The 14,579-nt window shown below is 42.1% G+C and overlaps 1 protein-coding gene across 1 annotated transcript in view; it reads right to left on the bottom strand.

Moving 5' to 3' along the window:
* ADAM17 (ADAM metallopeptidase domain 17) overlaps positions 1–14,319 on the bottom strand; it is a 35,214-nt gene extending 20,895 nt beyond the window's left edge. The window contains exons 1-8 of the mRNA XM_056856160.1: positions 14,175–14,319; positions 7,944–8,076; positions 6,404–6,537; positions 6,098–6,186; positions 3,072–3,244; positions 2,195–2,202; positions 1,545–1,675; positions 628–717 (exon numbers count right to left, since the gene is read on the bottom strand). Coding sequence (XP_056712138.1) covers positions 628–717; positions 1,545–1,675; positions 2,195–2,202; positions 3,072–3,244; positions 6,098–6,186; positions 6,404–6,537; positions 7,944–8,076; positions 14,175–14,319 — 903 coding nt within the window. The remainder of the gene's footprint in view (positions 1–627; positions 718–1,544; positions 1,676–2,194; positions 2,203–3,071; positions 3,245–6,097; positions 6,187–6,403; positions 6,538–7,943; positions 8,077–14,174) is intronic.
* Between the last annotated feature and the right edge of the window lie 260 nt (positions 14,320–14,579).

Below are 14,579 nucleotides of genomic sequence, written 5' to 3'. Positions count from 1 at the left end.
CATGCCCCCACCTGCAGAAGCAAAGCAGGAGGCAACCAAAGGCAGGGCTTTTTTCAGTGGTGGAATTTCACCTCTGGAACCCCCTCCCCCCCCTTAAGGCTCACCTGGTGCCTCACATACCTTTGTTCAGGTAGCAGGCCACAACATTTCTTTTTACCCAGGCTTTGAAATGAGAAGGTTCTATTGTTTAAGTTATTTTCATGGTCTGCATTTAGCCTGAGACCTATTTGATGACTATCATTTCAAGCTGCTGAATGATGTTTCACACTGTTTTTAAGCCCTGGCTTCTTTTCATGCCGTGACTTTATGATATCATTGTACTGCTTTACTTCGAGTCATATCAAGCAGCTTTCCAGAGAAGCAATATGTACATTTTCTAAACAAAGACAGATATATGGATAGACTAGCTACAAGGGCACCAGAAGAGGGACCCTAGAGTCAGTAGGCAAAAAAACCCCTCAGCAACACCCAGAAACACCAGGATGCTATTTTGCCTCCATCATAATCAATTTTTAGTATTATGGCTTGAAGAAATAATTCAACAAAACTAATTAAATGCACAATGACACTTAGCAAACAGGAATAGGACCCAAGTTTTATAAATCATTCAAAGAGTCGTCTAAGTACCTGCTCTATTTGTATGCCGTATCCTTTAAAGTTTTCATTGTCCCACGAGGTATTGCGATATATGTCATCCACTCTGTCTATTAATTCAATCTATGCACAGAAAGGGAAAGGATTATTCAATTCCAGACTATTATTAGATTTTTGAATACCATGGATTAAATACATGCATCAAGAAGTACAAACTGAAAGAAAAAAAAACCTTTACATCTTGCTATATATTTTGAGGAGCAGAGCTTCCACAGTACGTGCTTCCAAAAACAAAAACAAACCCTACCTCTAATGTTAACAACACAGAGATAAAAGAGATAGAATGAAAACCACAGATACAAACAATACTTTGTTTCCAAAAGGGTTTCCAGATTTTCTGAAGGAAACCAACAGCAAACAGTCTACTCCATTCAGCCTGAATGGCTGATTTTCACACACACATACCCCCATCAAATATATACCCAAAATCTAACACAGGCTTTATAGTACATATGAACAACAAAGCATATTTTCCTCAGGTTCTTCCAGAGAGAAAACGGTATTCATGTCACATATCATCTATGACAAATTAAATTATATTGAGACCAGAAATGGATTAATGGCTATCAGAAATACAGCAATAGATGTCAAACATAAACCAACTTAGTAGTTCTGTACACTATAAGTAGCCAGGATATATACAACTATGCCACACAAATGCAACTCTTACCGTAACCTGCTCTGGGTCCTCATGGGGCAAGGGGGGGGAAGAGGCAGGGTATAAACAAAGCAAATAAATAAATCAAGATCCATTGCCCTCTCTTCTATACCTGCTGAACAGTACTTAAAATATTTATCATATCTTTAAAAATCATGTCCTCACTACTACAAAGTACTCTGATCTGTGGTCTAGCTTCCTCAAGCAACCAGCAGCAGACAGATATACTTACTAAGTAATTAATTGTGGTGCTTTCTTCCCCACGGCCCATGTGCTTAAAGAAGCGATGATCCGCTACTACTAACATCCTGCAGGTATTCCTCAAGGGATCTGGGACAGCTCTTTTTCGCCGAGAGACTTTCACTATGATGACAATTTAGAAATTGCTAAAGAGGTCACACCATTCAGGACATCCCTTATGTCAAGTCAAATATGTTAACATTACAATAGGTTAAAAAAAAAGGTAAAGGTCCCCTGTGCAAGCACCGGGTCATTCCTGACCCATGGGGTGACGTCACATCCCGACATTTCCTAGGCAGACTTTGTCTGCGGGGTGGTTTGCCAGTGCCTTCCCCAGTCATCTTCCCTTTATCCCCAAGAAGCTGGGTACTCATGTTACCGACCTCGGAAGGATGGAAGGCTGAGTCAACCTTGAGCCAGCCACCTTAAACCGACTTCCGCTGGGATTGAACTCAGGTCGTGAGCAGAGCTTGGACTGCAGTACTGCAGCTTACCACTCTGTGCCACAGGGCTCCTAACATTACAATAACAGACACCTAAACATCTACTTCATAGTCCTTAAACATAGGCCAGGGGTACAGCAAAGTTATAAACCACTTCTATGAAATCTAGGGTCTTCTTGCTGGGACTTTCAGGGATTACAGTATGCACTTTACCTATGATAAAGAATATAGCTTCCTTAGTTTTGGGTTTTGTTTTATTGTGTGAACACAGCAAATGTGAAGAGAACAATTGGATTTGTTTTAATGGAGGAGAGGTGATCTATGTATGCCATAAGCTCCCTAGGAAAAGGGTAGAATTAAAAAAATTGATCAGTCTTCAGCTATAGGAATAAGTCTACCAAGCGAAATGTTTAGGTGCTTAAGGAATTTGCTTGCTGTAATACATATTTTCTTTTACAGAGCCAATATTCTGACAGGATATGGAGCCTGGGCTTGGCTGGAGACACGAAGGGGAGAGAACTGGGAATGTCTGACCCAACTGAATGGGTCCTGCCCATCCTCTTTCTGTAGATATTTAGAGTCTGGACTTGACCAGCATCATGGAAACTAAAGAGCTCTTGACCCTTGTGGTCTTACCCCATGGTTCTGTGTGACTCAAACCAGTGGAACCAACGCCAGCCCAGGACAACCTTATGGTATATCACCAGCTTATATTGTGTACTGGGGCCGGCGGCACCTAGGCACCAGCTTGTTTGCCCTCGTGCCGGCGTAGGTGCCACTTTATTCCGTTATAAGGTGCCACCTACGCCGGCGCGGGGTCAAGCCAGCTCCTAAGGAGCTTCACCCCCTCCCTTCAGGAATGGGCTCTATGACAGACTTTAATATGCAAGGAAGAAATTGAAATAGTCGTAACAGAGTCACAGTGCATTCCTAAGGAGAGTTACTCCAGTCTAAGCCCATTGGTCACTGAAGTCATGCAGCGTTAGGGTAAACATTGTACCTTGCATTAGCTGCTTTAAAAATAAAAAGACTCCTGCTTACAATAATGAAAGAATCTGTTGTAACTACTTGGGCACTTACTTTCATTTGATACATGATCCTTCATCCCTATTCCCAATAGGTCTTCATCCTCTAAATTAACATAGCCACACACTTTTGGAGATTGTAAGCGCGAGATATCCTTAATGTCTTCTGACTTGTAGACCAAAAGTCTTCCATCCTTCGAATTATTGAGAAACCTCCATAGGGGCTGCAGTCAGAGGGGGGAAAAAGTAGTAACTTTAAATAGAAAATAAGATAAAATTAGAGACAGCAATCTCTTTCCCTCCCACTTGATTCTACTCTGTCTTAATACTTATTCACATGTACCTGTAGTAGTCCTTTAAAAGACATGCCTAAAAATCTTAGATTTTCTTTCCTCGCTGACCAAGCAACTGGACAAGTAAAAAATTTGGACTCCTCATACATATTTAAGTCCCCCAAGATTAGCCACCCCAATTTGCATATTATACAGATCAATCGTATTAATTGTTGCTTTATCTACCAGTAGCTTTGTATTGCCCGCTGGTAATTAACACAAGAAAGTTGGGGAAAAGTCACCAACACGTCTTCACTCCACCCTTTGCTGATGCCAGAATTTGCTGAAGAGACAACGGCAAAGCTTGTCTGGGAGAGAGAAAAATGGAGCAAAATTCCTTGCCCAATGGTCTCTAGTTTTAATGCTCCAGCAGTGCTTAGCTCTGCTTCTGTTCAAGCAAAGCACAAACAGAAGTTCCCATTTGGAAGAAAAACAAGAATTTCCTAAGTATTGAACCCCTAACAGAACAATACTAACCATAAACATCCCCCTTAGTTTGTAGTGTTTAGCCTTAGCAGAAATTGTACTATTGATCTCAGCATGGTTTCACTGGATTCCAAGAAATTCTCAATTAAATGGGAATAGGGCCACAGTCTTAAAGTCTAATCCTAACATACTCAGAAATAAACCCTATTACATCACACAGTAATACTGAGTTTCTCTGCATAATTAGGAAGCTGCCTACAAAACTCAACATTTATATCTCAGTCTGTAACTTCAGCCGATTAACTGAACTCCACAGTTGCCTTGACAGTAGCTGACTATACTGCTGCTCCACCCCCACCTCAAGTTTGAACAACTCGCATATACTTCAATTGGCATATCAAAGCATATGCAGAAAACCACTATAGGGAAGATCTTCAATAACAGGACTTCTACTCACTCTTTAGAGTATTTAATATACAGCTAGAAGGAAGAGAGTCTTAACTGTGCAGAAAAATTATTCTGGACCTCAATGTTTTTGTGAGAATGTCCAGAGAAACTTTGAGATCCAGACTAATCTTTCTGCACAGTGTTACTGAATCTTAGCCAAAAACCAGGTTGGATGTGGGAGGGAGGCGGAGTTTGAAACTGGTCTGGGTAAACAACAACACCACACAAGTACAAGACAGTGACTTTTATTCAGCTTTTTAACAGGTAAAAAACAAATGTAGCTGAAAGAGTAAAATAATTACATTCATTTACTGGTAATGCCACCCAGTTTGGCTCTTTTTGACTTGCTAATGCACCAGTTCCCCATTACTATGTATGGGTGTGAAAGTGGACAGTGAAGAAAGCTGATAGGAAGAAAATAGATTCCTTTGAAATGTGGTGTTGGAGGAGAGTGTTACGGATCCCGTGGACTGCCAAAAAACAAATCAGTGGGTTATAGATCAAATCAAGCCTGAACTGACCCTAGAAGCTAAAATGACCAAAATGAGGCTATTGTATTTTGGTCACGTCATGAGATGACAAGAGTCACTGGAAAAGACAGTCATGCTAGGAAAAGTTGAGGGCAGCAGGAAAAGAGGAAGACCCAACAAGAGGAGGATTGACTCAATAAAGGAAGCCACAGCCTTCAATTTGCAAGATCTGAGCAAGGCTGTCTAAGTTAGGACATTTTGGAGGACTTTCATTTATAGGATCGCCATGAGTCAGAAGCGACTTGACGGCACTTAACACACACACAATTCACCAACTAAAACTTCCTAGTTCTAAAACTATAAAAATTGTTTTGTTTTTCTTAAGGTCTTAACATTATGGACAGAACTAGGGAGGGGATTAGTAAATGCTGTATTTAATGGCAGGCTCAATTTTTATGACATTACTGTCATGGAGGTTTCTTGGGGAAACAAGTTGGAATTCCCACATTTTCACTGACCCCCCCCCTTCCTGTGGGAGACCCCTCATTCCCACCCAAGCTATGCTTGGGGGGAAGCCCCCCCCCGCCCGGAAGCAGGTTTTCAGGGGGTATTTTGGGCTCAAGACAGACATTTCAAATCATACTCCAGGTCAGTAATACTCACGTGACAAATAACCTATGGCACTGTATGATTTCTTGGTTATTTGCACGCAGTAATTAAAAACTGCTACCTTCATTTAAAGAGTTTACAGCCAGTTTACAAAACAAAAAATCAAAATGATGTTTACATCTATGATCTATTGGCACATGACTCACAATATGATCATCCTCAGAACTATGCATATTTAACACATGTGGAAAAATTCTTACATAGACAGTAAAAACAAACAGCAACCTTTTATTGGTTCTTGTAGGTTATCCGGGCTGTGTAACCGTGGTCTTGGAAAGAAAATTCCAAGACCACGGTTACACAGCCCGGATAACCTACAAGAACCAATGAACTCTGACCGTGAAAGCCTTCGACAATATTTTGAGCAACCTTTTACTTTCTCTGCTCATATTAAACCAAAGAAAATGAAATGACCCGTCTAAAAGTGTAATTTTCCTTTAAGATAAAGGTCCCCTGTGCAAGCACCAGGTCATTCCTGACCCATGGCATGACGTCACATCTCAACGTTTACTAGGCAGACTTTTGTTTACGGGGTGGTTTGCCATTGCCTGAGTCAATGGATGGAAGGCTGAGTCAACCTTGAGCTGACTATCTGAAACCAACTTCCATTGGGATCGAACTCAGGTCGTGAGCAGAGATTGGACTGCAGTACTGCAGCTTACCACTCTGCGCCAAGGGGCTCCTTTAATGACAATTATATTGACTAGAATCAGGTTCTAATAAAGGCGAGTACCTCAATATTATATTCTTTTTCGTCAGTATTAATCCTCGCTGTGAAGTCATCTTCACTTATGTGTGCAATCACCTTGGAATGCCTCTTACCTATTTAAAATAGAGTGAGAACAGAAATGAGTTAATTCCTGCTACACAGAAACAAACTGCAACATACCTCACCACTCACATTCCAATTAATTTCTCTAATTAAAAAGGTGCATAAGGAATATTTTTAAATAGATCACCTCCCATTTTACCAAAAAAAAACAACATTTGAGGTTTTTGTAAACCGTTACTAGGCTAGAGAACCCCAATTCAAACTCACCTACAACATGTCCTGTGAAAAATTCTTGCCATTGTACATGATACTCTCTCTCCTTGCCTTGACCATCCATTATAAGCGCTTGAAAGTTTTTCGGAAAACGCTCCACTGATGATGTTAAGTATATTTCAAAATGTCTGTAAAAGAATTTGTTTCCATTTAGCATTAACACACACTTCAGGAAACACTTCCATGTATACGAAAGCTTGTTGTAACTGGGTGATACCAGCATAATACATATGCAATGCCGTATGACTGCTACCAATTCTCTGCAGAATTTATGTCAGAGAACAAAAAGAACGTTTATTACAGAAAAAGGACATTTGCATGAGTAGCTGCAACAGATCCCCCACCCCGCCCTTGTAATTTATACATCAAATGCTTTTTAATGCCCAGCCTTTCTAAGAAGGGTAGGCAGAAAAATGTAACTATGAAATATTAACACAGATTTAGAAGCTTTACTTAAAGTTCAGATAATGAACTGGCAGAATTCTGTAAACATTTGATGCATTTACATTTCCAGCAGAAATCAAAGAACAGGCTTATCCTGTTATGTTACAAAGACCTTAAAATTTCTTCTCCTTCACTCCTAATAGATGCAGAGTTCTAAACCAATGTTTATCAACTATTGAAAATCAACCAAAGCTCAAAAGGAATACATCAATAACATTCATTTTCCCATAACACAATTGGTCATTTAACAGTAATATATCATACAGGAATTGTGAAAGACACCGCAATGCAATGCTGCTATTACCATTATTATTAAATGACAACCTCCTGGTGGTCCCCAGCCCTGAACATGTCTGGCTGTCCTCAACTAGGGCCCTGGCCTCGGCCTAGAGAAATGCTCTTCCTAGTGAGATCAGGGCCCTCGGGGTCTCAAGGGATTCCGCAGGGCCTGCAAAACAGAGTTGTTCCGCCAGGCCTATAGTTGAGGGCAGCTACGGATTTCTATCAACACCTGCCTCCCTATTGATACCAACTGATTATTCCAGCTAACGGTGGGGGGCCCTGACTGCTTCCAGGCCCGCAGCAGGTTACTACTCCCTAATAAATGTGTGCCACCTATTTATTCATTGGTGTGTTGGCGGAATCTTAATGCCAAATGTTAATTATTTTATTTATATTGTATTTCATATTGTTTCATCAGTTTACGTATTGAGTATTGCTTTTAGCCGCCCTGAGCCTGGCCCGGGATTAAGGGCGTGTTAAAAATCTAAATAAATAAAAATAAAATAATACTGATTAGGAAGCACTAAAAAATTCCTTATGTACAAACAGCCAGCAAGTGCATTCACCAGCCCACCACTAATAATCCCACCTTTTAAATACAGCAAAGGGTTCCTGATTCGACTGTACTCTCAGCCTAGTCTTTTTAGAACAAATGCATTATAATCTCTCAGTGAAGCCAAAGACTCACAACAACTAGAAAAGAATGAAGATTGGAAGTAACAAGCCAGCTAACGATATAATACTGTTGTTTATGAATACTCAATAAGATAAAAATATTAAGGCACGTGTCTCACTAATGTTTTATTACCTATGCAATGCTGAAAAGCTCAAGAGTCGCTCTATATGGGACTCGGGCTGCAGGTCTCTTCTTCTTATGGAGTGTTGTTGTATACCGGACACAGAAAGAATGTCATAGTCTGAGAGAACAGATCCGAGACTCTCTGCAAGAAAAATGAGAAAGTTTAACAGAGCTAGAAAAAAATGCATACTTTGTTTTTTTTAGGATTCTCCTTCTCCACAGTTTGAACAATGAATTTTATAGTGACAGCCCATTACATTACCTTGACAAGCCCAAGTCTGAATCAGTAACTCAGGGTAAAAAAATAGCCAAAAGCTTCTAGCAGCAACACCAGCATTCTTCTGCTGTCTTGATGGTATTCTCAAATGAACACTTGATCAATTAAGAAGACAAATAAAACCTCTCTTCTCTCATATTTGCCTGGAAAGCAGGCATAAAAAGAAGCTCCATATATACAAAGGAGAACACAAATTTCTGTGGCACAGAGGTTATGACACGGTGTATTGATGACAGGTGATTGAGCAGAGCACCAATTATGTTCTCATTCACTAAGGAACAGCATTCTATTTATCATTAATACTGAATCGCCATACTCGACTCTCATGACCCCTTACCTCCGTTTTTTACAATCAGTATGTCAGACTAGGATCTGGGAGACCCAGGTTCAAATCCCCACTCTGCCATGGAAGCCCATTGGGTAACCCCGGGCCAGTCACTCTATCTCAGCCTAACTTACCTCACAGGATTGCTCTGGAAGTAAAAAATGGAGGAAAGAAGAGAATAATGTTGTAAGCCGTTTTGGCTCCCCGTTGGGAAGAAAAGTGAGGTATAACATGTAGCCCATCAGCCCTAGCAAATCACAGATTTTGCTCTGGGTAGATACATGAATTGATCTGTTACAGAGGTAACATGCAAGGAGCTGATGTACCTTAATAACTCAGATATCCAGCTCATGTTAAAGTCCTAAGTTGGTTACTTAAGCAAATTACTTGCATAAATTACTTTATACGTTTGTCTGACTGATCAAACTGTCTCAATTTGTTAACAGGCCAGAAATTGATCATCCTAAATACACATTTAAAAGCTAGATATTCATCAGACTTATCCCATTTCATAGTCTGACGCATTACAAAAAAATTGTATCTGTCTATTCGGGAGGGGAGGCAGCATGGTATAGCCTGATTTTGTGAGAACTTGGAACCCAAGCACGGTCAGTACTTGGATGGGAGACCAAGAAAGGCAATTGTCACTTGCCTTGAAAGCTCCTTGCTGGGGTCGCCGTAAGTCAGTTGCAACTTGACGGCACTTACATAGTACCCATCTATCTATTCAGTATTTGTGATAATGTTTTCAGAATTATTGCAACCATACAAATTAAACATATTTTGAAGAGAAGTCAACAGTCTCAAGGCCCCTGAAACTGAGGAAGATGTGTGGGTTCGGAGGAGCTGCACATGCTGTAAACTTGTAAAATGCGGTATCAGAAGTAGCAGCAGCAGATGAGAATATTGCGCTGGAAAGCTATAGTCACCAGGAAATGAAACCAGGTATTCCACACCCCATTCCAAGGCTTTCTTTAAAAAATTGCCAACTATCAGCTGTACCTATAATTACCTGCTCCTTCCCGCCCACAAAGTAGCTATACAAAGCAGTACTTGACAAATTTTCTTTGGCTCTAGGAACCAACCCAGAAATTTAGGAGTCAAACACATTTTTACAACTTTCAAGTTTTCATATTTAATCACCATATTTTCTAATTATTGCTACTACAAAACCTAATCCTACCCTCTTTACAGTTTCTCATAATTTGATTAAAGCTATGACAAAAAGTGTTATAGCGTGAATATAAATACAGCATGTAAATAAATACAGAACTAACCGTGGTTGCCATCACCAAAACAAAAAACTAACTCTAGCCATGTTCTCACCAATTTGTTATAATGTTATTATTGCTTTAAAAAGATTCTTTAATTGAACATTACAGCCAGTATAGACAGCAAGTGGTTAAGAAACATTTATCCAACATCACTGAATGGTGAAAAGTTACATTAAAATAGGATCATAGAATTGGAAGGGACCACCAGGGTCATCTAGTCCAACACCCTGCACAATGCAGGAAATTCCGAACTACCTCCCTCCCCACACCCTCAGTGACCCCTACTACATGCCCAGAAGATGGCCAAAATGCCCTCCCTCTCATGATCTGCCTAAGGTCATAGAATCAGAATTGCTGACAGATGGCCACCTAGACTCTGCTTAAAAACCTCCACGGAAGGAGAACTCACCACCTCCCGAGGTAGCCTGTTCCACTGAGGAACCGCTCTAACCGTTAGAAAGTTCTTCCAACTCTTTTGATCTAATTTCAACCTGTTGGTTCTGGTCTGACCTTCTGGGGCAACAGAAAACAACTCCGCACCATCCTCTATATGACAGCCCTTCAAGTACTTGAAGATGGTTATCATATCAGAAATATAAACAAGTAGCGACAAGAGCTTTATGCACATTTATTTTATGTCATCCTATAACAAAACATTCTGATGTGAAATGAAAGCAGCTACAGTTTGTATCCAGCCAGCTTTCTTACTCAATCTCAGTCAATTCCCCTCCTCATGATAGATTCAATTCCATAAAACACTGGTCCATGCAGGTCCCATAACCCCCACCACAGCCTTTTTGGTGGTCAAAGAGGACCCCTTCCTCTCTTTTGCACCACTGGAAAAGCTGGTTGGATCCAACTCTGTGTTCTTGCACTGAAAATTGCTGAGGGACGCTACAATAAAATCATTGCTGAAATACTAGGAGCACAATGCAATAGCTAGGTGCTGTGGCAACGTAGCACCTGGGATTTGTTGAGCCCTGATATACACTCAAGACTACTAAACAGTATTTTTTTTCTTATGAAGTTGCCATATATTATCAACCAATTGGCCCACCGAGCCCAATATTGTATAGTCTGACCAGCAGCACCTTTCTAGAAACTCAAGCAGTGTCCTTCCTTCCTTCCTAGCCCCACAAGATGCCAAGGACTGACCCTAGGAACTTCTGCATGGAAGACATGTGCTCTTCCCCTGAACTACACGTGGACTTTTGACATTTTCCCAAAGTACAGCTGTGTGTGAAATTGTACGTTAGTAACTGCAAGAACACATTACTTGCATATCAGTAATCATAAGTACTACTTCCATATGTGATTGTGAGAGTATTACTGACAGTAAGGAGAAAGCAGAAAATTAAACGAAACATTTTCTAGAACTGGAGTACTTCTGCATTTTTTGTTATTGTGCAATCCACAATCACACACCTCCCCCTTGCACCAACAGTTGAAACTGTCTGGATAGCAACAGTCAGCAGTTTATCACAAAGCTTCCATTTACCAATAAGGTGGGGTGGTAGGTGGTGAAAGCAAGACATGCAACCATGGAGGAACTCATCCTCACTTTACCACATGCCCGTTTCACTGAATTTTTCTTCTAGGAACAAATGGTCACCTCACCATTCACACATTACACAGCACACAGACTGTATCAGATATAACATAGTCATACATGAGTTGTTGATTCCCCTCAGTTCCCACATATACTGTTACCTATTCAGGACCACAGCACACATGGAGAAGGGGCTTCCACCTCCCCCCCCAAATATACACTATTATCCCAGACTGCAACATTCCTGCAAGGGGGGATGTTATTTTGCCTGTTGGGGAAACCCACAGGTATCCCAGGTGACACACAGGTTTCCCTAAATGGGAAACTCAGGATTGTTTCAGACTGGGAAGGAGGGGAAGCTGAAGCCCTTTCTTTATGCACACTGTGGTCCAGATCCAAATCAGACAAAGGACATGCAGGAACTGAGGAGAACTTACAACTCATGTGTGACTATGTCCTGTCGAAAACAGGATGGGGACACTGGATCTAACCTACCTATTCTTTAATGTGTGAATTTATTATATGTTACCCCATGCAGCAGACAACCAACTTCCTGCACGCCCTGTGATAGGAATGTAAGCTGCGACCATGTCATGCTTTAGTGTTATCTACAAGCACAGCTCTTCAGCCATGAATAACCCTAGGCCAGATACATGAGCCGCCTCCTTCTGCTTATCACCATCCTCCACCTGCTTTTCTGTGGTGGCAAAACCATCAGTGGCCTCATCCTCCACACACCTACTCAAACTGAATTCCCATGAGGGAACTTTTCCACTCGCAAAACGAGAACTCTTCCCCCATACACTGCTGGTATCATTAATAAGCATGTGTGCAACACAGATACTTCCATTTCTCTTCATGCTCATAGAGCAGTTTGTGTCCCACAACTCACAGACAAGACAGAGGAAAGAATACCCCCCCCACGTTGCTGACTCCTCCATCATGTGAGATGTTTTCTGTACGAAGAAATTTACCACTGAAAAACTGTTTGAAACATTTTTTAACCTTCACTTTAAATGTTTATTTGTTGTATGTCTAGTGTTTTGTTAACTGTCTCTAGCAAAGGTTTGGATAGGAGGGACTAAAAAACCTTAAACAAAACAGACAAAGTAAGTCATTTTCCCTTCACAACCACCACTAGAGCATCTCTGTACATATTAAGAGTCCTCGGCCGAAAACCACATATTATTCATTGTGCAGCCTCAATCGTAAAAGGAACAACAACAAAGGACTTTATGTATAATTTTTAACCAGTTACCTGAATTGGGTCCCAGTTGCCTGCAAGGAAGGAAGGCTTATAAATGTTCAAAATAAATAAATAAATGGGCATACCCTCAATACAAAGCCATGCCTGCACACCTCAGCAAGATCTTCCTTCTTCCCTATTTATTTAGTACATTGTTATCTCACCCTTTCTCCAGGAAGCTCAGGGCGGTGTACTCTGTTCTCCCCTCTTTTATGTCATGTTAACAACAACTGTGCAGTAGATCAGACTGAAACACATTGACTGGCCCAAGGTCACCCAACGAGTTTCGCAGAATAGAGAAAATGGGAATTTGAACTCGGATCTCCCACAAACATTACACCATATTGCTCCTCACAGCAACGATACACACCAAACCTAACAGGGAAGCGAGGCTTCTCTCTCCTTTCTGTCACGCTCCCAATTACGCATCTTAAACTTAGCACACATTTTACAAAGCTTTGCTCCCTCTCTCATAATATGAGAACGTGGGGTCATCTGCTGAAGCTGGAGGGTGAACGATTCAAAACAGACAAAAGTTTAGCTAGACTGAATACTAACCCCTCTATGGTTATGCAGGGCAGAATTTTGAATATACCATACCCAGACAGGACCTGTCTTTGCTCTTCTGGCTCTGTCAATTTATTAGCTCATGCCCTCTTGGGATGCCACTTTTATGAGGAACTTTGATCACATTATACCTCTCCCCCTTTTCACATATAAATCTAATGCCTGTGTCTGACATAATGTCTTTTTTACTGACAGGGATCCCAAGGCTACATTGTCAGTGGCAAGATTTGTTTCGGTCCTTATATCCCTCAAACATTAGATATATGCTGCTCAAGATCAATGGATCAAGGAGCTTCTAAGGGGGAAAGGAAAGGAAAACAGACAAAAGGAAAGTATTTCTTCACACAACGCATAATTAAATAGTGGAACTCCCTGCCCCAGGATGCGGTGACGGCTGCCAGCTTGGAAGGCTTTAAGAGGAGAGTGGACATGTTCAGGGAGGAGAGGGCTATTCACGGCTACTAGCAAAGATGAATACTAGTCATGATGCATGCCTATTCTCTCCAGTATCGGAGGAGCATGCCTATTAGATTAGGTGCAGGGAACACAGGCGGGAAAATGCTGCTGCAGCCGTCTCATTTGTGGGCTTCCTAGAGGCACCTGGCTGGCCACTGTGTGAACAGGCTGCTGGGCTTGATGGACCTTGGTCTGATCCATCATGCCCTTTCTTACGTTTTTATACTGTTGTATATGTACGCATGGGGAAAATGTGAGAAACTATGTATAGGGCAGTGTACAATGGGTAAACGTTTTCCAGATGCTTCATTCCTTGTCTATATCCTACATGTGTGAATATCTTGTTAGTGGCTTCCTAGAGGCACCTGGCTGGCCACTGTGTGAACAGGCTGATGGACTCGATGGGCCTGGGTCTGACCCAGCAGGGCCTTTCTTATGTTCTAACGAAGGACCCTTCTTCTCCCCCTCCTCCCCTGATCTCCCAAACGTGCCCGGGAGAGGATGGACGAAGCCGCCACCCCCCCCCCCAACACCTCTCTCGCTCACCATAGTGCGGCCGGTGCTTCCCCCGGTGCTGCTCCACGAGACGCGGCGAGTGCCTCCGCGCCCCCGACCCGGGAGCCCCGAACGCCGACACGAGGCAGACGAGGGCGGGCAGCCACAGAGCATTCCGGCGGGGCTGGAGGCTCATGGCGCTCCTCCGACAGCGTCCGGCTCTTCCCCGCTTCCCCTCGCATATAGAAACAAAAACACCCCCCCGACACACACACACACAAACAAAACCGCCTCCCTTCCCCAACACGAAACTTGGGACGCCACCGCCTTCCTTCCTCTTCCTTCCTTCCTGTGAACCCGGAAGGCAAGCCGGGGTGACTGGGGCCGCCCGCGAAGCATGATGGGTGGAGACGGGGGGGGGGGGACGACGACGACGACGACGTGTTGTTCCGCTGG

Source organism: Euleptes europaea, chromosome 10 (genome assembly GCF_029931775.1).
Source record: "Euleptes europaea isolate rEulEur1 chromosome 10, rEulEur1.hap1, whole genome shotgun sequence".
Lineage (NCBI taxonomy): Eukaryota > Metazoa > Chordata > Lepidosauria > Squamata > Sphaerodactylidae > Euleptes > Euleptes europaea.
Note: the sequence above shows the minus strand (reverse complement) of the source record. Positions and strands in the feature narration are given on the sequence as shown.